Source organism: Salmo salar, chromosome ssa11 (assembly GCF_905237065.1).
Source record: "Salmo salar chromosome ssa11, Ssal_v3.1, whole genome shotgun sequence".
Lineage (NCBI taxonomy): Eukaryota > Metazoa > Chordata > Actinopteri > Salmoniformes > Salmonidae > Salmo > Salmo salar.
This window is the reverse complement of record NC_059452.1, coordinates 36,280,210-36,304,628: the sequence shown is the minus strand read 5'-3', so window position 1 is coordinate 36,304,628 and position 24,419 is coordinate 36,280,210. Positions and strand designations below refer to the sequence as shown.

Below are 24,419 nucleotides of genomic sequence, written 5' to 3'. Positions count from 1 at the left end.
ACATTGACTTTTATACAGTGTTTCCTCCATATGCAAAATCATGGCTGCCACTGGGAAAAAAATGTAGATGTGTAGATGTATGCCACAGGAAGACCCCCCCTTCCTGCAGGAAGACACTAGGAAGACCCCCCCCGCCCCCCACTAGACCACATTAACCCCCCCCACATCCATGAATCCAGTAGGCTAGACCCATAAATCAAAGAGCATCATCAATGAATGTGGTACAGTCCTGGATTCTACCAATCAGAATGACACAAGATGGGCCTCCCGAGTGGCACAGTGGTCTAAGGCACATTATCACAGTACTAGCTGTGACACTAGAGATTCTGGGTTTGAGTCCAGGCTCTGTCGCAGCCAGCCGCCACTGGGAGAGACCTGGGGGGGCACAATTGGTCCAGTGTCGTCCGGGTTAGGGGAGGGTTTGGCCTGCAGGGATGTCCTTGTCCCATCGTGCGCTGACACGGTCGCAAAGTGTACAGTGTTTTCTCCAACACATTGGTGCGGCTGGCTTCCGGGTTAAGTGGGCATTGTGTCAAGAAGCAGTGCAGCATGGTTGGGTTGTGTTTCGGAGGACGCACGGCTCTCGACCTTCGCCTCTCCGAGTCCGTAAGGGAGTTGCAGCGATGACAAAAGACTGTATCTACCAATTGGATACCACGAAATTGGGGATAAAAAATGAATGACACAAGATACTTTGCAAAGGATAAAGCCACTGACGCATAAAAGCCAAGGGTCCATTAACGGGTCCAGGGTGTCAGCTACTCTCAGGAAAGCAATATCAATGTGTGATGCTAACTTAGCCACCCTCTACAAGGACAAGAGAATAAACATACTTACAGACTAGTATCCTTCTTTTTCTCCTGCTCCTCAACAATGGCCTCCTAGAGAAAGGCGCAAGGAATTAGCATTTATTCATGTCATCCATCTTGTGTAACTACATATTTGCTGCAATTTTGTCCACCTATCTGTAGAAAAATACATTGTAAATCTCAATGAGACAAAACTGAAAAATAAAGGTTAAATACGGATAAAGAAAGAAAAAAACGATGTATTGTATCAAGCATCTAAGGATTTCAACTGAGCTTATCGAAACAGAGGAATCTACTTTTACATTTTGCTGACTGTACAGGGAAACTCAACAAGCAGCTTAAAGTTCTCTCTTGTTTAGACATAGAATACAGATTATAGATCAGCCCTCAGGAAAATCAGCAGTAATTCATTGGTACATTGACTTCTACTCTACAGAGTGCTGTGTGTGAATGAAAGAAGTTGGGATCGTTGGAAATCAAATCCGAGGAGTGGAGTGGTGTAGTGTTTCTCAATGGCTCAGTGCAGATGAAGGAGAGGAGACTAGGAAAGGAGAACAGTTAGGATGATTGAGCGTGCACCACAAATGTGTTACATGGCTTCCTCTTTCCATCTCCTCCATTTGTGATGATTTGAAACCACAGGATAAGTGAAAGCAGGAGATGAGCAGAGGAGGGCCGTTCAGACTATTGAGGGCGACATTTTCGTAGTGCAAAAATAATTGTGCAAAGTGCAAAAATTACCATACAACTCATTTTATTCTGGCAGCGTGATTACACTTTAAACTTTACTTCAACAATGTGCATCATAAAGAGGCAACTATTTACGTATTTCTCAGTTTACATGTAACGTTGTAGAATTATTTTAAAATTAAATCACTGCAAGATGAGGTTTACTGAAATGTGGCCCTGAGTCTTGCACCATGTGTCTCTCTCACCCTGATGTTGTTGACGATAGCGGCTCCCTTGCTCTCTGCAGCCTCAGGGTTCCCTATGAGGTAGTCCCAGGCACAGAACACTCTCCAGCAGAAGGTGAAGTTCTCGTCAGAGGCACTGGCTAGGCTCAGACGGGAGTTCTTAGCCATCCTGAGGGAAAATTGTAATAAATAACACAAAATGGCATCGATTAGCGACAGGTCATTGTGTTCCTAATAAGAGGTTAAACTGGCGATGGAACAGGATTCAAACACCTTTATAGGTAATACAGAAACAGTTCAAATATAATCACTACAATGGTGGTTACAATGTGATAGCCACGGGACCAAAAAAGCGGAGAAGTTTGACCTCGTACTTCAATGCTCTTAGTTGTTGCAAAAATGTACCCACTATGCTTTTTACTTCGTGTATCTACATCATATCGCTGAGTCCACCTTAAAAAATAGAATATTTGACATTAGTAGTAGCTAGTAGCTAGCCACATCAATGGTCACCTTTGGTAATACATTCATATCAATATCACTTCACTTTCATTTTGATATCAATATCAACCACATAAATGAGCTTTATTAAAGAGACTCCTGTGATTACTTTCTTAACAGAATGATGAAACTGTAGGCAAAAACAGCCATCCCAACCAGAAAATAGGCCAGGGGGAGACGATAGCCGGCACTGCCGAGCTTCCTCACCGGGCCATAGTACCCATAGAACAACACCGAGTACTGGAGGTAGCCCTGTGGATGAAAACATCACAAACACTACTGAGACATTACTGAGGGACTATTGAGGGACTATTGAGGCATTACTGAGGCACTACTGAGACATTACTGAAGGACCTCTGAGGGACTATTGAGGCACTACTGAGGCACTACTGAAGGACTACTGAGGGACTATTGAGGCACTACTGAGGCACTACTGAGACACTACTGAGACACTACTGAGGGACTATTGAGGCACTACTGAGGCACTACTGAGACATTACTGAAGGACTACTGAGGGACTATTGAGGCACTACTGAGGCACTACTGAGACACTATTGAGGCACTACTGAGACATTACTGAAGGACTACTGAGGGACTATTGAGGCACTACTGAGACACTACTGAGACACTACTGAGGGACTATTGAGACACTACTGAGGCACTACTGAAGGACTACTGAGGGACTATTGAGGGACTACTGAGACACTGCTGAGACACTACTAAGACACTACTAAGATACTATTGAGACACTACTGGCACATTCAGTGTTGAAAATGTAGTCCTCTCCCTGACCATAGTGGCAATCATGGAACATTAATATCATGTTTAAACAAATCCTGATCCAATTCACACAGTGTAAGGATTATTATGTGGTTATTATGCAATTATTATGTGGTTATTATGTGTTATTATGTGGTTATTATGTGTTATTATGTGTTATTATGTGGTTATTATGTGGTTATTGTTGATCCTCGGGGGCCTCAGTACTTAATGTCATGCTGAGAAGAAGGCTGGCAACATAAACATCCCTCATCGTACAAGGAGTGGTTGAAATATAGTTTAGATGAATCGGACTACACAACAAAATGCATGTAATTGAACAGTGATATTGAGGGAACATTAAGAGATAAAACTGCCTTGCCCCAAGAGACCAGATGGTGTCCAGATCTTGGGCTGAGGCCAGGTGCTCCTTGGGAATGGTCTTACTCCGGGTTGTTCCGAACGGCTCTCCGGCCAGGAGCTGAGGGGAGAAATCAGATGGATTATTATGCCAGTTCAATCAACGATATGGAGATATAGTACATATCGATTTGAGGGGAGGAGTGGGAGCAAATGGATTAGGAAGGGAAATATTACCATTGAATTTGCACACACACACACACACACACACACACACACACACACACACACACACACACACACACACACACACACACACACACACACACACACACACACACACACACACACACACACACACACACACACACACAGTTTAACTACCCACTCCATGCCTCAAACACAATAATATGTTCCCTAGATCTTTTATTTTCTCTTTTCTTCCGATCATAATCTACAATGATCTCCAACCAACCATAACATTGATCGGTTTATATGTATGAAGTAGCAACGGTAAGTTCTGATAAATAACAGGTGGATAATGGAGTAAGACACAACGCTTAAAAGTTTTGGAATATTGACTGAATTATAGTACATAAACCATTCTGTAATTAGGTCCAGCTTCACCATGACTTCACCGTGACTTCACCATGACGGTAAAATGTTTCATTGTCAGATACAAGCTAAAAGGTACTTAGACTACAACCCGCGATCGGATTAAATCCCTTCCATAGTCTTATCTCTGAAAACTTCAGTCTACAAAGGAAAAGTCCAATCTGTGAGGTTGGGGTGAATGAAGGAGGGAAAAGGTTGGTTGGAGAATGGATGGAAGGAAAGAGGGATGAAATGGAGGAGATTGGGAGTGAGTGATGTGCCAGCTGATGTCTGGGGAAATTGCTTGTGTCTGCATGTCAGCCGGCTAAATAAATCAGCCCTGCTTTTCCCGACATACCCAGACCAATAACAATGCCCTCTATGCATTATTTGTGACTGCTGGTACCAAAAGTGCTGATTTTTATTGTCATACTTTGCAAGCACATACCGGAATTTACAATATCTGGTAGGTCCTCTCTTGTATTCTCTGCATACAATTCACCATTGTAACATTCAGCTACATTCTACATTTGAAGCAGTCAAATCAAATTAAATAAAGTTGAACTCTATTGCTATTTTTAAGTTTTGTTTCATGGAGAATTCAGTTTACTTCCTTTCACTAATAACTTAATTATTTAGTCATGATACACACATCCATGGTACACACATCTATGATACACACATCCATGGTACACACATCCATGGTACACACATCCATGATACACACATCCATGATACACACATCCATGGTACACACATCTATGATACACACATCCATGGTACACACATCAATGGTACACACATCTATGATACACACATCCATGATACACACACCCATGGTACACACACCCATGATACACACATCCATGATACACACATCCATGATACACACATCCATGATACACACATCCATGGTACACACATCCATGGTACACACATCTATGATACACACATCCATGGTACACACATCCATGATACACACATCCATGATACACACATCCATGGTACACACATCTATGATACACACATCCATGGTACACCACCATACATCCATGATCACACACCATGGTACACACATCCATGGTACACACATCCAGGTACACACATCTATGATACACACATCCATGGTACACACATCTATGATACACACATCCATGGTACACACATCCATGGTACACACATCTGGAACACACTATGATACACACATCCATGGTACACACATCCATAGTACACACATCCATGGTACACACATCTATGGAACATCCATGGTACACACATCCATGGTAACACATCTATGATACACACATCCATGTACACACATCTATGGTAACATCTATGGTACAAACATCACCCGTTCTTCTATTGATGAGATTTCCTTACAGTAAGCCATCGGACCTAAGACAGACACACGCACGCACGCACGCACGCACGCACGCACGCACGCACGCACGCACGCACGCACGCACACACACACACACACACACACACACACACACACACACACACACACACACACACACACACACACACACACACACACACACACACACACAGTTACCTCAGGTATAACTATGAATGCTCCAGTCATGACAGTAAGGACTATGTTAATACCAAACAGCCATCTGAGGAAGATGAAGTAGGAGGCCACCCCTGACCCAAAGTGACCTAAGAGGGAAACAGAGACAGGGGTGTACGGTGAAGCTACCCCAAGACACTGATATTGGGTCAGTTTTGCATTTTCACCACTTAAAACAAATACCCCCTGCCACGTCCTGACCAAACAACAATAACAAATAACCCCTTCTACTGGTCAGGACGTGACAAATTGTCACATGCTTGGTAAACAACAGGTGTAGACTAACTGAAATGGTAACTTACGCTCCCTTCCCAACAACGCAAAAGACAAAAAATATAGATAAAATAACAATAGAAAAAAAATTGTAACACGAGGAGTAAATACACAATGATAACTTGGCTATAAACACGGGTGACCAGTACAGAGTCTATGTGCAGGGGTACGAGCTAATAACTTGGCTATACACACGGGTGACCAGTACAGAGTCTATGTGCAGGGGTACGAGCTAATAACTTGGCTATACACACGGGTGACCAGTACAGAGTCTATGTGCAGGGGTACGAGGTAATATATACACACAAGTGACCAGTACAGAGTCTATGTGCAGGGGTATGAGGTAATAACTTGCCTACACACACGGGTTACCAGTACAGAGTCTATGTGCAGGGGTACGAGGTAATAACTGTCTATACACATGGGTTACCAGTACAGAGTCTATGTGCAGCGGTACGAGCTAATAACTTGGCTATACACACGGGTGACCAGTACAGAGTCTATGTGCAGGGGTATGAGGTAATAACTTGGCTACACACACAGGTGACCAGTACAGAGTCTATGTGCAGGGGTATGAGGTAATAACTTGGCTACACACTCGGGTGACCAGTACAGAGTCTATGTGCAGGGGTACGAGCTAATAACTTGGCTACGCACACGGGTGACCAGTACAGAGTCTATGTGCAGGGGTACGAGGTAATAACTTGGCTACACACACGGGTTACCAGTACAGAGTCTATGTGCAGGGGTACGAGGTAATAACTTGGCTATACACACGGGGTACCAGTACAGAGTCTATGTGCAGGGGTACGAGGTAATTGAGGTAGATACAGTATGTACATATAGGTAGGGATAAAGACAACAGGATAGATAGTAGACAGTAGCAGCAGCGTCTCTGATGAGTGTGGAAGTGTGTGTGTGGCGACAGTGTGCCTGTGTGTCAATACAATTTTACAGTCAAATACGCATTACAGTAAAAGGAAATTAACTAATATTTTACTGTAATATAGTCAATATCTTACATGTTCAAGTAAGTAATAAAATATCTTATTAAAAGTTGTTACTTTCTATTTTCTTGATCCTCATCTCCCAGGGAATAAACAGAACCACGATGTTGTACAGCAACCTGGAGACCTTCTTCAGCAGCTGAAAATATAGGACCATTTTCTATTAGTGTGTGTGTATACATTTATATATATATACTGTATATATTTGTGTGCATGTTTTTTTTGATTGATTGCTTTACTGTTATTATCGTGTCTTATTTCAGATGCCCAAACTATTGGACTTAAACAGTCAATTATTTTCAGGGTGTGTGCGCATGTGTGTGTATTTGTGTTTAAGGAGGAAAAGGTTAAACTCTTTGCTTAATTTTCTCAGAGAAGATCTGTTGATTCAGTAGCCTACACATACAAAGCAACACCAGTCAAGTCCCATCACTTAACATCAAATGAACAGATCCCACTGTACCATAGATAAAAATGGTATTTAATTAATTTCATGATATACAGAGGGGTACTTAATTCAAAAGTCAAGATATGATTATTCATATACACATAAGTCCATTCGTTGAACAAATGGATGTGATTTCTAATATATATATATATATATTGGCTTCTGCTTAATTACAATTTATCTATATATATATATATAAAATTCATTATTCCTCATCAATCTACTTTCTAAAAGTCAATTAATTTTAATGGTACTTCGGTAGCCTTGCCCAATGCCTCCTGAACATTTTAATTAAACCAAACCATAACAACAGGCTATAAATTTGCTTGGTTGCGGTTTGCTGAGTGTGTGTGTGTGTGTGTGTGTGTGTGTGTGTGTGTGTGTGTGTGTGTGAACCCACATCAGCCCCAGCAGCCTGGTACCCTCTTGTTCTTGTTAGCCTCCCCTCGTACTTCAGGACAATCTCTCTGGCCTGCCTGAAACAAACACAGGGAGATATCAATGGCTTTTAAACTCTGATCTAGAGTCAGTAGAAACACAAACACATCACACTGGAAGAGTGAATATGATTCAATACACTGATCTAGGTTCAGATTATAAATCAGATATAGTAAAAAGTTTTTAAAGACGTAAATTATGATTCCAGAGATTGATGTAAATTCAGACAAAAAGAACTTGCAGCAGATTAAACCCTTGCATGTTATTTCACAAACTGGTCCTAGTTCAGCTTTACTGTGCGTGGGAGTAGAGTATTCCTGCTGTGGTTCTCAACCCATCACTGGGGTAGTTCAGATGTCTGTGGCACTTGCTCTAATCAACGATGCCTACCCTCAACAGGCTTTTCACAGACTCCTGTGCTCGTCTGAAATTATACATCTTAAATAAAAATGTTTTAGGGCAGATTCAAAAATATATATTAGAAAGAGAGGAGACTAAATAAAAGGAGCCAAAGCGGGAAGGGTGGAGACGGACGGTAATGGAATTCCGGTTTCCATGGTTTCGCACTTGTGCCTACATCACCAGACCATTGGGCCGGCACACTCTTTTCATCTTTCAACTTGCTTATGGTACTACTACTAGGATAAAATGTATTGTTGATATCATGTATGTTATGGTACTACTACTAGGATAAAATGTGTTGTTGATATCATGTATGTTATGGTACTACTACTAGGATAAAATGTATTGTTGATATCATGCATGTTATGGTACTACTACTAGGATAAAATGTATTGTTGATATCATGTATGTTATGGTACTACTACTAGGATTAAATGTGTTGTTGATATCATGTATGTTATGGTACTACTACTAGGATAAAATGTATTGTTGATATCATGTATGTTATGGTACTACTACTACGATAAAATGTATTGTTGATATCATGTATGTTATGATACTACTACTAGGATAAACTGTAATGTTGATATCATATATGTTATGGTACTACTACTAGGATAAACTCTATGGTTGATATCATTTATGTTTGTAACGACTGTCTGATGGCTGTATTGGTACAGGTGTCCCTATTAAAAGATATAGCTGTTTAAATACATAGATAAATAAAATGCACTGGAAATATAAAATATAAATATATAATATAGAAAAAAAGTTGAGTATGCCGTTTCAAAACAAATCAAATGAACTTCGAGATAAACGGGGACAGGAATTTCACAACAAGCAAAACAGGTGAAAACGGGGGTACGAACCAGTGATTTGCAGTGTAAAATATGAGGTGTTTTTGCAGGGGGTCTAATCAGCAGTATTCACCCAGAGATTACTGAGGATGTAAAATGCAGGCTTGCATCACATCCGTGTGACAGTCATAAAGCCTAGAGCAGTAATAACAAACCACCCATATAAAACCTGCTATGGCTAGAACTTACTCAGCACATCTTAAGAGGTCTCTCTCGCTCTCTCTCGCTCGCTCTCTCGCTCTCCTGAAGTGATGTTCTTTAAGAAAAATACTGTAAATGGCTGTAGTCAAATCACAGCTATGTGTGGTTATAAAAAGAGACACTTTAGGCTATTTACTGTATTCAAATATTTATATTGAATTGTGTTTGCCTGACAATGCAAGAAAATATGAACATTTAAAAGAGATGTATCTGCTGCTTGGATAGTTCCATCTTAGCCACTGGCTTAATCGTTCGAATGCCAAGAGTGTGCCAAGAGTGTGCCAAGAGTGTGTAAAGCTGTCATCAAGGCAAAGGGTGGCTATTTGAAGAATCTCAAATATAAAATATTTTTTGATTTGATTAACACTTTTTTGGTTACTACATGATTCCATATGTGTTATTTCATAGTTTTGATGTCTTCAAAAATCGAATCAAATTTATTTTTATATAGCCCTTCGTACATCAGCTGATATTCTCAAAGTGCTGTACAGAAACCCAGCCTAAAACCCCAAACAGCAAGCAAAGCATGTGGCTAGGAAAAACTCCCTAGGAAAAACTCCCTAGAAAGGCCAAAAACCTAGGAAGAAACCTAGAGAGGAACCAGGCTATGAGGGGTGGCCAGTCCTCTTCTGGCTGTGCAGGGTGGATATTATAACAGAACATGGTCAAGAAGTTAAAATGTTAAAATGTTCATAAATGACCAGCATGGTCAAATAATAATAATCATAGTAGTTGTCGAGGGTGCTATTGTACAATGTAGAGAATAGCAAAAATAAAGAAAAACCCTTGAATGAGTAGGTGTTATCAAACCTTTGACCGGTAGTGTATATTGACAAATTATGTTGAAACAACGTTGATTCAACCAGTTTGTGTCAAGTGGGACACAACCCATCCCCTTATTCGATTATCAGCTGATGTCAAACACACGTGGGTCTACAAATTCAATTCTCTTCCTCAATAGTGAGTAGCGAAAGAATGCTATATAAAAAGTCTAAATGAGTATGACATCCTGGCATTTAAAGCATACTAAACTTGATCATTTTGACATACTATAAGACTTAAATATTCGCATACCTAAAACGCCTACTATTTAGGACAGAAGTACAGGTATCTGGACACGCTCCAAATTTCTAATCTGTGTTGTCAGTAGAAATCTGGACTCCGATTTGAATTTAATAGCATCCTAAACCCCAGAACAGGAGACAAGCACAAATGTATCAGGTGTGTGCCTCTACACGCATGGTGTTTGTATAATCAATGTGTGTGTGGGACTGGAGGTCCTGACCCCAGTAAAAATAGGAACCAGGCGAACTAACAGCTGAACAATAATAACTCCGCTAATTTGGTTTATTTTCTGTGGGAGGAGCCATTAACGTGGCGATGGAGTGAGGAGCCCGGGAGAGGCGGATGTTAATCGTTATTTACTTCGCCTCATGCTTTACACTCCGATGGCTCCTCCGCCCATCAGCGACAGAGAGTTAGCGCTTTTTCGAAATTTATGAGCTCTCAGGTGTTAATGAAGAGCTAGTGTTTACATGTTTCCCCTATGTGACCTGTTAATGGGTTTGGATAACCACAGACTGCAGGGGAAAAACAACAGCAAAGAGGGAACAAAACGTGCACATGACTATGCATAGGGGTTCTTATACTGTGGTCAAATGCATATGCATCTTGTGATAAATCAATTTGTATACCTGTCCTGTCCATCTTAAGGAATGAAACCTAAGTCTGCGTCCCCAATGGCCCCCTCTGCCCTACATAGTGCAGTACTTTTGACCAGAGCCATATATATGCCCTGGTAAAAAGTTGTGCACTAAATATGGAACAGGGTGCAATTTTGGAGCGTTCTAAGATGTTGTACTTAAATCTCTGCCTTGGTTATTTTGAGCTCCAACACCTGTTACCATGAATTAGTATTATAACTATTGGACCTGTTACCTTGAATTAGTATTATAACTATTGGACCTGTTACCTTGAATATGTATTATAACTATTGGACCTGTTACCTTGAATATGTATTATAACTATTGGACCTGTTACCTTGAATATGTATTATAACTATTGGACCTGTTACCTTGAATATGTATTATAACTATTGGACCTGTTACCATTAATTAGTATCATAACTATTGGACCTGTTACCATGAATTAGTATTATAACTATTGGACCTGTTACCATGAATATGTATTATAACTATTGGACCTGTTACCATGAATTAGTATTATAACTATTGGACCTGTTACCTTGAATATGTATTATAACTATTGGACCTGTTACCTTGAATATGTATTATAACTATTGGACCTGTTACATTGAATATGTATTATAACTATTGGACCTGTTACCTTGAATATGTATTATAACTATTGGACCTGTTACCATGAATTAGTATTATAACTATTGGACCTGTTACCATGAATTAGTATTATAACTATTGGACCTGTTACCATGAATTAGTATTATAACTATTGGACCTGTTACCATGAATATGTATTATAACTATTGGACCTGTTACCATGAATTAGTATTATAACTATTGGACCTGTTACCTTGAATATGTATTATAACTATTGGACCTGTTACCATGAATATGTATTATAACTATTGGACCTGTTACCATGAATTAGTATTATAACTATTGGACCTGTTACCATGAATTAGTATTATAACTATTGGACCTGTTACCATGAATAAGTATTATAACTATTGGACCTGTTACCATGAATTAGTATTATAACTATTGGACCTGTTACCTTGAATTAGTATTATAACTATTGGACCTGTTACCATGAATTAGTATTATAACTATTGGACCTGTTACCATGAATAAGTATTATAACTATTGGACCTGTTACCTTGAATATGTATTATAACTATTGGACCTGTTACCATGAATTAGTATTATAACTATTGGACCTGTTACCATGAATTAGTATTATAACTATTGGACCTGTTACCATGAATTAGTATTATAACTATTGGACCTGTTACCATGAATATGTATTATAACTATTGGACCTGTTACCATGAATTAGTATTATAACTATTGGACCTGTTACCTTGAATATGTATTATAACTATTGGACCTGTTACCATGAATAAGTATTATAACTATTGGACCTGTTACCATGAATATGTATTATAACTATTGGACCTGTTACCATGAATTAGTATTATAACTATTGGACCTGTTACCATGAATTAGTATTATAACTATTGGACCTGTTACCATGAATTAGTATTATAACTATTGGACCTGTTACAATTAATTAGTATTATAACTATTGGACCTGTTACCATGAATTAGTATTATAACTATTGGATCTGTTACCATGAATTAGTATTATAACTATTGGACCTGTTACCATGAATTAGTATTATAACTATTGGACCTGTTACCATGAATTAGTATTATAACTATTGGACCTGTTACCATGAATTAGTATTATAACTATTGGACCTGTTACCATGAATATGTATTATAACTATTGGACCTGTTACCATGAATTAGTATTATAACTATTGGACCTGTTACCATGAATTAGTATTATAACTATTGGACCTGTTACCATGAATATGTATTATAACTATTGGATATGTATTATAACTATTGGACCTGTTACCATGAATTAGTATTATAACTATTGGACCTGTTACCATGAATTAGTATTATAACTATTGGACCTGTTACCATGAATTAGTATTATAACTATTGGACCTGTTACCATGAATATGTATTATAACTATTGGACCTGTTACCATGAATTAGTATTATAACTATTGGACCTGTTACCATGAATATGTATTATAACTATTGGACCTGTTACCATGAATTAGTATTATAACTATTGGACCTGTTACCATGAATATGTATTATAACTATTGGACCTGTTACCATGAATTAGTATTATAACTATTGGACCTGTTACCTTGAATATGTATTATAACTATTGGACCTGTTACCATGAATATGTATTATAACTATTGGACCTGTTACCATGAATATGTATTATAACTATTGGACCTGTTACCATGAATTAGTATTATAACTATTGGACCTGTTACCATGAATTAGTATTATAACTATTGGACCTGTTACCATGAATTAGTATTATAACTATTGGACCTGTTACCATGAATTAGTATTATAACTATTGGACCTGTTACCATGAATTAGTATTATAACTATTGGACCTGTTACCATGAATATGTATTATAACTATTGGATATGTATTATAACTATTGGACCTGTTACCATGAATTAGTATTATAACTATTGGACCTGTTACCATGAATTAGTATTATAACTATTGGACCTGTTACCATGAATTAGTATTATAACTATTGGACCTGTTACCATGAATATGTATTATAACTATTGGACCTGTTACCATGAATTAGTATTATAACTATTGGACCTGTTACCTTGAATATGTATTATAACTATTGGACCTGTTACCATGAATTAGTATTATAACTATTGGACCTGTTACCATGAATATGTATTATAACTATTGGACCTGTTACCATGAATTAGTATTATAACTATTGGACCTGTTACCTTGAATATGTATTATAACTATTGGACCTGTTACCTTGAATATGTATTATAACTATTGGACCTGTTACCATGAATATGTATTATAACTATTGGACCTGTTACCATGAATTAGTATTATAACTATTGGACCTGTTACCATGAATTAGTATTATAACTATTGGACCTGTTACCATGAATTAGTATTATAACTATTGGACCTGTTACCATGAATTAGTATTATAACTATTGGACCTGTTACAATTAATTAGTATTATAACTATTGGACCTGTTACCATGAATTAGTATTATAACTATTGGACCTGTTACCATGAATTAGTATTATAACTATTGGACCTGTTACCATGAATATGTATTATAACTATTGGACCTGTTACCATGAATTAGTATTATAACTATTGGACCTGTTACCATGAATTAGTATTATAACTATTGGACCTGTTACCATGAATATGTATTATAACTATTGGATATGTATTATAACTATTGGACCTGTTACCATGAATTAGTATTATAACTATTGGACCTGTTACCATGAATTAGTATTATAACTATTGGACCTGTTACCATGAATTAGTATTATAACTATTGGACCTGTTACCATGAATATGTATTATAACTATTGGACCTGTTACCATGAATTAGTATTATAACTATTGGACCTGTTACCTTGAATATGTATTATAACTATTGGACCTGTTACCATGAATTAGTATTATAACTATTGGACCTGTTACCATGAATATGTATTATAACTATTGGACCTGTTACCATGAATTAGTATTATAACTATTGGACCTGTTACCATGAATATGTATTATAACTATTGGACCTGTTACCATGAATATGTATTATAACTATTGGACCTGTTACCATGAATTAGTATTATAACTATTGGACCTGTTACCATGAATTAGTATTATAACTATTGGACCTGTTACCATGAATATGTATTATAACTATTGGACCTGTTACCATGAATTAGTATTATAACTATTGGACCTGTTACCATGAATTAGTATTATAACTATTGGACCTGTTACCATGAATTATGTATTATAACTATTGGACCTGTTACCATGAATTAGTATTATAACTATTGGACCTGTTACCATGAATAAGTATTATAACTATTGGACCTGTTACCATGAATTAGTATTATAACTATTGGACCTGTTACCATGAATTAGTATTATAACTATTGGACCTGTTACCATGAATTAGTATTATAACTATTGGACCTGTTACCATGAATAAGTATTATAACTATTGGACCTGTTACCATGAATTAGTATTATAACTATTGGACCTGTTACCTTGAATATGTATTATAACTATTGGACCTGTTACCATGAATAAGTATTATAACTATTGGACCTGTTACCATGAATAAGTATTATAACTATTGGACCTGTTACCATGAATTAGTATTATAACTATTGGACCTGTTACCATGAATAAGTATTATAACTATTGGACCTGTTACCATGAATTAGTATTATAACTATTGGACCTGTTACCATGAATTAGTATTATAACTATTGGACCTGTTACCATGAATTAGTATTATAACTATTGGACCTGTTACCATGAATTAGTATTATAACTATTGGACCTGTTACCATGAATTAGTATTATAACTATTGGACCTGTTACCATGAATTAGTATTATAACTATTGGACCTGTTACCATGAATTAGTATTATAACTATTGGACCTGTTACCATGAATTAGTATTATAACTATTGGACCTGTTACCATGAATAAGTATTATAACTATTGGACCTGTTACCATGAATTAGTATTATAACTATTGGACCTGTTACCATGAATTAGTATTATAACTATTGGACCTGTTACCATGAATATGTATTATAACTATTGGATATGTATTATAACTATTGGACCTGTTACCATGAATTAGTATTATAACTATTGGACCTGTTACCATGAATTAGTATTATAACTATTGGACCTGTTACCATGAATTAGTATTATAACTATTGGACCTGTTACCATGAATAAGTATTATAACTATTGGACCTGTTACCATGAATTAGTATTATAACTATTGGACCTGTTACCATGAATAAGTATTATAACTATTGGACCTGTTACCATGAATTAGTATTATAACTATTGGACCTGTTACCATGAATAAGTATTATAACTATTGGACCTGTTACCATGAATTAGTATTATAACTATTGGACCTGTTACCTTGAATAAGTATTATAACTATTGGACCTGTTACCATGAATAAGTATTATAACTATTGGACCTGTTACCATGAATATGTATTATAACTATTGGACCTGTTACCATGAATTAGTATTATAACTATTGGACCTGTTACCATGAATTAGTATTATAACTATTGGACCTGTTACCATGAATTAGTATTATAACTATTGGACCTGTTACCATGAATTAGTATTATAACTATTGGACCTGTTACCATGAATTAGTATTATAACTATTGGACCTGTTACCATGAATTAGTATTATAACTATTGGATATGTATTATAACTATTGGACCTGTTACCATGAATTAGTATTATAACTATTGGACCTGTTACCATGAATTAGTATTATAACTATTGGACCTGTTACCATGAATTAGTATTATAACTATTGGACCTGTTACCATGAATAAGTATTATAACTATTGGACCTGTTACCATGAATTAGTATTATAACTATTGGACCTGTTACCATGAATAAGTATTATAACTATTGGATATGTATTATAACTATTGGACCTGTTACCATGAATTAGTATTATAACTATTGGACCTGTTACCATGAATTAGTATTATAACTATTGGACCTGTTACCATGAATTAGTATTATAACTATTGGACCTGTTACCATGAATATGTATTATAACTATTGGACCTGTTACCATGAATTAGTATTATAACTATTGGACCTGTTACCATGAATTAGTATTATAACTATTGGACCTGTTACCATGAATTAGTATTATAACTATTGGACCTGTTACCATGAATATAGTATTATAACTATTGGACCTGTTACCATGAATTAGTATTATAACTATTGGACCTGTTACCATGAATTAGTATTATAACTATTGGACCTGTTACCATGAATTAGTATTATAACTATTGGACCTGTTACCATGAATAAGTATTATAACTATTGGACCTGTTACCATGAATTAGTATTATAACTATTGGACCTGTTACCATGAATATAGTATTATAACTATTGGACCTGTTACCATGAATTAGTATTATAACTATTGGACCTGTTACCATGAATATAGTATTATAACTATTGGACCTGTTACCATGAATTAGTATTATAACTATTGGACCTGTTACCATGAATTAGTATTATAACTATTGGACCTGTTACCATGAATATGTATTATAACTATTGGACCTGTTACCATGAATTAGTATTATAACTATTGGACCTGTTACCATGAATTAGTATTATAACTATTGGACCTGTTACCATGAATTAGTATTATAACTATTGGACCTGTTACCATGAATTAGTATTATAACTATTGGACCTGTTACCATGAATTAGTATTATAACTATTGGACCTGTTACCATGAATAAGTATTATAACTATTGGACCTGTTACCATGAATAAGTATTATAACTATTGGACCTGTTACCATGAATAAGTATTATAACTATTGGACCTGTTACCATGAATTAGTATTATAACTATTGGACCTGTTACCATGAATATGTATTATAACTATTGGACCTGTTACCATGAATTAGTATTATAACTATTGGACCTGTTACCATGAATTAGTATTATAACTATTGGACCTGTTACCATGAATTAGTATTATAACTATTGGACCTGTTACCATGAATTAGTATTATAACTATTGGACCTGTTACCATGAATTAGTATTATAACTATTGGACCTGTTACCATGAATTAGTATTATAACTATTGGACCTGTTACCATGAATTAGTATTATAACTATTGGACCTGTTACCATGAATTAGTATTATAACTATTGGACCTGTTACCATGAATATGTATTATAACTATTGGACCTGTTACCTTGAATTAGTATTATAACTATTGGACCTGTTACCATGAATTAGTATTATAACTATTGGACCTGTTACCATGAATATGTATTATAACTATTGGATATGTATTATAACTATTGGACCTGTTACCATGAATTAGTATTATAACTATTGGACCTGTTACCATGAATTAGTATTATAACTATTGGACCTGTTACCATGAATTAGTATTATAACTATTGGACCTGTTACCATGAATATGTATTATAACTATTGGACCTGTTACCATGAATTAGTATTATAACTATTGGACCTGTTACCATGAATTAGTATTATAACTATTGGACCTGTTACCATGAATTAGTATTATAACTATTGGACCTGTTACCATGAATTAGTATTATAACTATTGGACCTGTTACCATGAATTAGTATTATAACTATTGGACCTGTTACCATGAATATGTATTATAACTATTGGACCTGTTACCATGAATATGTATTATAACTATTGGACCTGTTACCATGAATAAGTATTATAACTATTGGACCTGTTACCATGAATTAGTATTATAACTATTGGACCTGTTACCATGAATTAGTATTATAACTATTGGACCTGTTACCATGAATTAGTATTATAACTATTGGACCTGTTACCATGAATTAGTATTATAACTATTGGACCTGTTACCATGAATTAGTATTATAACTATTGGACCTGTTACCATGAATATGTATTATAACTATTGGATATGTATTATAACTATTGGACCTGTTACCATGAATTAGTATTATAACTATTGGACCTGTTACCATGAATTAGTATTATAACTATTGGACCTGTTACCATGAATTAGTATTATAACTATTGGACCTGTTACCATGAATAAGTATTATAACTATTGGACCTGTTACCATGAATTAGTATTATAACTATTGGACCTGTTACCTTGAATAAGTATTATAACTATTGGACCTGTTACCATGAATTAGTATTATAACTATTGGACCTGTTACCATGAATATGTATTATAACTATTGGACCTGTTACCATGAATTAGTATTATAACTATTGGACCTGTTACCTTGAATAAGTATTATAACTATTGGACCTGTTACCATGAATATAGTATTATAACTATTGGACCTGTTACCATGAATATGTATTATAACTATTGGACCTGTTACCATGAATTAGTATTATAACTATTGGACCTGTTACCATGAATTAGTATTATAACTATTGGACCTGTTACCATGAATTAGTATTATAACTATTGGACCTGTTACCATGAAATTAGTATTATAACTATTGGACCTGTTACCATGAATTAGTATTATAACTATTGGACCTGTTACCATGAATTAGTATTATAACTATTGGACCTGTTACCATGAATTAGTATTATAACTATTGGACCTGTTACCATGAATATAGTATTATAACTATTGGACCTGTTACCATGAATTAGTATTATAACTATTGGACCTGTTACCATGAATTAGTATTATAACTATTGGACCTGTTACCATGAATATGTATTATAACTATTGGATATGTATTATAACTATTGGACCTGTTACCATGAATTAGTATTATAACTATTGGACCTGTTACCATGAATTAGTATTATAACTATTGGACCTGTTACCATGAATTAGTATTATAACTATTGGACCTGTTACCATGAATATGTATTATAACTATTGGACCTGTTACCATGAATTAGTATTATAACTATTGGACCTGTTACCATGAATAAGTATTATAACTATTGGACCTGTTACCATGAATTAGTATTATAACTATTGGACCTGTTACCATGAATATGTATTATAACTATTGGACCTGTTACCATGAATTAGTATTATAACTATTGGACCTGTTACCTTGAATAAGTATTATAACTATTGGACCTGTTACCATGAATAAGTATTATAACTATTGGACCTGTTACCATGAATAAGTATTATAACTATTGGACCTGTTACCATGAATTAGTATTATAACTATTGGACCTGTTACCATGAATTAGTATTATAACTATTGGACCTGTTACCATGAATTAGTATTATAACTATTGGACCTGTTACCATGAATTAGTATTATAACTATTGGACCTGTTACCATGAATTAGTATTATAACTATTGGACCTGTTACCATGAATTAGTATTATAACTATTGGACCTGTTACCATGAATTAGTATTATAACTATTGGACCTGTTACCATGAATTAGTATTATAACTATTGGACCTGTTACCATGAATATGTATTATAACTATTGGATATGTATTATAACTATTGGACCTGTTACCATGAATTAGTATTATAACTATTGGACCTGTTACCATGAATTAGTATTATAACTATTGGACCTGTTACCATGAATTAGTATTATAACTATTGGACCTGTTACCATGAATATGTATTATAACTATTGGACCTGTTACCATGAATTAGTATTATAACTATTGGACCTGTTACCATGAATTAGTATTATAACTATTGGACCTGTTACCATGAATTAGTATTATAACTATTGGACCTGTTACCATGAATAAGTATTATAACTATTGGACCTGTTACCATGAATTAGTATTATAACTATTGGACCTGTTACCATGAATAAGTATTATAACTATTGGACCTGTTACCATGAATATAGTATTATAACTATTGGACCTGTTACCATGAATATAGTATTATAACTATTGGACCTGTTACCATGAATTAGTATTATAACTATTGGACCTGTTACCATGAATTAGTATTATAACTATTGGACCTGTTACCATGAATTAGTATTATAACTATTGGACCTGTTACCTTGAATTAGTATTATAACTATTGGACCTGTTACCATGAATTAGTATTATAACTATTGGACCTGTTACCATGAATAAGTATTATAACTATTGGACCTGTTACCATGAATTAGTATTATAACTATTGGACCTGTTACCATGAATTAGTATTATAACTATTGGACCTGTTACCATGAATATGTATTATAACTATTGGATATGTATTATAACTATTGGACCTGTTACCATGAATTAGTATTATAACTATTGGACCTGTTACCATGAATTAGTATTATAACTATTGGACCTGTTACCATGAATTAGTATTATAACTATTGGACCTGTTACCATGAATTAGTATTATAACTATTGGACCTGTTACCATGAATTAGTATTATAACTATTGGACCTGTTACCATGAATATGTATTATAACTATTGGACCTGTTACCATGAATTAGTATTATAACTATTGGACCTGTTACCATGAATTAGTATTATAACTATTGGACCTGTTACCATGAATTAGTATTATAACTATTGGACCTGTTACCATGAATAAGTATTATAACTATTGGACCTGTTACCATGAATTAGTATTATAACTATTGGACCTGTTACCATGAATAAGTATTATAACTATTGGACCTGTTACCATGAATTAGTATTATAACTATTGGACCTGTTACCATGAATAAGTATTATAACTATTGGACCTGTTACCATGAATTAGTATTATAACTATTGGACCTGTTACCATGAATTAGTATTATAACTATTGGACCTGTTACCATGAATTAGTATTATAACTATTGGACCTGTTACCATGAATTAGTATTATAACTATTGGACCTGTTACCATGAATATGTATTATAACTATTGGATATGTATTATAACTATTGGACCTGTTACCATGAATTAGTATTATAACTATTGGACCTGTTACCATGAATTAGTATTATAACTATTGGACCTGTTACCATGAATTAGTATTATAACTATTGGACCTGTTACCATGAATATGTATTATAACTATTGGACCTGTTACCATGAATTAGTATTATAACTATTGGACCTGTTACCATGAATATGTATTATAACTATTGGACCTGTTACCATGAATTAGTATTATAACTATTGGACCTGTTACCATGAATATAGTATTATAACTATTGGACCTGTTACCATGAATAAGTATTATAACTATTGGACCTGTTACCATGAATATAGTATTATAACTATTGGACCTGTTACCATGAATTAGTATTATAACTATTGGACCTGTTACCATGAATTAGTATTATAACTATTGGACCTGTTACCATGAATTAGTATTATAACTATTGGACCTGTTACCATGAATTAGTATTATAACTATTGGACCTGTTACCATGAATTAGTATTATAACTATTGGACCTGTTACCATGAATTAGTATTATAACTATTGGACCTGTTACCATGAATTAGTATTATAACTATTGGACCTGTTACCATGAATTAGTATTATAACTATTGGACCTGTTACCATGAATATGTATTATAACTATTGGGATATGTATTATAACTATTGGACCTGTTACCATGAATTAGTATTATAACTATTGGACCTGTTACCATGAATTAGTATTATAACTATTGGACCTGTTACCATGAATTAGTATTATAACTATTGGACCTGTTACCATGAATAAGTATTATAACTATTGGACCTGTTACCATGAATTAGTATTATAACTATTGGACCTGTTACCATGAATAAGTATTATAACTATTGGACCTGTTACCATGAATTAGTATTATAACTATTGGACCTGTTACCATGAATATAGTATTATAACTATTGGACCTGTTACCATGAATTAGTATTATAACTATTGGACCTGTTACCATGAATATGTATTATAACTATTGGACCTGTTACCATGAATTAGTATTATAACTATTGGACCTGTTACCATGAATAAGTATTATAACTATTGGACCTGTTACCATGAATAAGTATTATAACTATTGGACCTGTTACCATGAATTAGTATTATAACTATTGGACCTGTTACCATGAATTAGTATTATAACTATTGGACCTGTTACCATGAATTAGTATTATAACTATTGGACCTGTTACCATGAATTAGTATTATAACTATTGGACCTGTTACAATTAATTAGTATTATAACTATTGGACCTGTTACCATGAATTAGTATTATAACTATTGGACCTGTTACCATGAATTAGTATTATAACTATTGGACCTGTTACCATGAATAAGTATTATAACTATTGGACCTGTTACCTTGAATTAGTATTATAACTATTGGACCTGTTACCATGAATTAGTATTATAACTATTGGACCTGTTACCATGAATATGTATTATAACTATTGGATATGTATTATAACTATTGGACCTGTTACCATGAATTAGTATTATAACTATTGGACCTGTTACCATGAATTAGTATTATAACTATTGGACCTGTTACCATGAATTAGTATTATAACTATTGGACCTGTTACCATGAATAAGTATTATAACTATTGGACCTGTTACCATGAATTAGTATTATAACTATTGGACCTGTTACCATGAATTAGTATTATAACTATTGGACCTGTTACCATGAATTAGTATTATAACTATTGGACCTGTTACCATGAATTAGTATTATAACTATTGGACCTGTTACCATGAATTAGTATTATAACTATTGGACCTGTTACCATGAATATGTATTATAACTATTGGACCTGTTACCTTGAATATGTATTATAACTATTGGACCTGTTACCATGAATAAGTATTATAACTATTGGACCTGTTACCATGAATTAGTATTATAACTATTGGACCTGTTACCATGAATTAGTATTATAACTATTGGACCTGTTACCATGAATTAGTATTATAACTATTGGACCTGTTACCATGAATATAGTATTATAACTATTGGACCTGTTACCTTGAATAAGTATTATAACTATTGGACCTGTTACCATGAATTAGTATTATAACTATTGGACCTGTTACCATGAATAAGTATTATAACTATTGGACCTGTTACCATGAATTAGTATTATAACTATTGGACCTGTTACCATGAATTAGTATTATAACTATTGGACCTGTTACCATGAATTAGTATTATAACTATTGGACCTGTTACCATGAATAAGTATTATAACTATTGGACCTGTTACCATGAATTAGTATTATAACTATTGGACCTGTTACCATGAATAAGTATTATAACTATTGGACCTGTTACCATGAATAAGTATTATAACTATTGGACCTGTTACCATGAATAAGTATTATAACTATTGGACCTGTTACCATGAATTAGTATTATAACTATTGGACCTGTTACCATGAATAAGTATTATAACTATTGGACCTGTTACCATGAATTAGTATTATAACTATTGGACCTGTTACCATGAATAAGTATTATAACTATTGGACCTGTTACCATGAATTAGTATTATAACTATTGGACCTGTTACCATGAATTAGTATTATAACTATTGGACCTGTTACCATGAATTAGTATTATAACTATTGGACCTGTTACCATGAATTAGTATTATAACTATTGGACCTGTTACCATGAATTAGTATTATAACTATTGGACCTGTTACCATGAATTAGTATTATAACTATTGGACCTGTTACCATGAATAAGTATTATAACTATTGGACCTGTTACCATGAATTAGTATTATAACTATTGGACCTGTTACCATGAATTAGTATTATAACTATTGGACCTGTTACCATGAATAAGTATTATAACTATTGGATATGTATTATAACTATTGGACCTGTTACCATGAATTAGTATTATAACTATTGGACCTGTTACCATGAA

At 34.5% G+C, this 24,419-nt stretch overlaps 1 protein-coding gene across 1 annotated transcript in view; it reads right to left on the bottom strand.

The window, feature by feature from the left end:
• Nucleotides 1–24,419, bottom strand: part of LOC106562704 (transmembrane channel-like protein 3) — an 87,358-nt gene that overhangs the window by 22,524 nt on the left and 40,415 nt on the right. The window contains exons 3-9 of the mRNA XM_014127690.2: nucleotides 7,642–7,717; nucleotides 6,851–6,932; nucleotides 5,496–5,602; nucleotides 3,366–3,464; nucleotides 2,334–2,476; nucleotides 1,745–1,892; nucleotides 838–881 (exon numbers count right to left, since the gene is read on the bottom strand). Coding sequence (XP_013983165.1) covers nucleotides 838–881; nucleotides 1,745–1,892; nucleotides 2,334–2,476; nucleotides 3,366–3,464; nucleotides 5,496–5,602; nucleotides 6,851–6,932; nucleotides 7,642–7,717 — 699 coding nt within the window. The remainder of the gene's footprint in view (nucleotides 1–837; nucleotides 882–1,744; nucleotides 1,893–2,333; nucleotides 2,477–3,365; nucleotides 3,465–5,495; nucleotides 5,603–6,850; nucleotides 6,933–7,641; nucleotides 7,718–24,419) is intronic.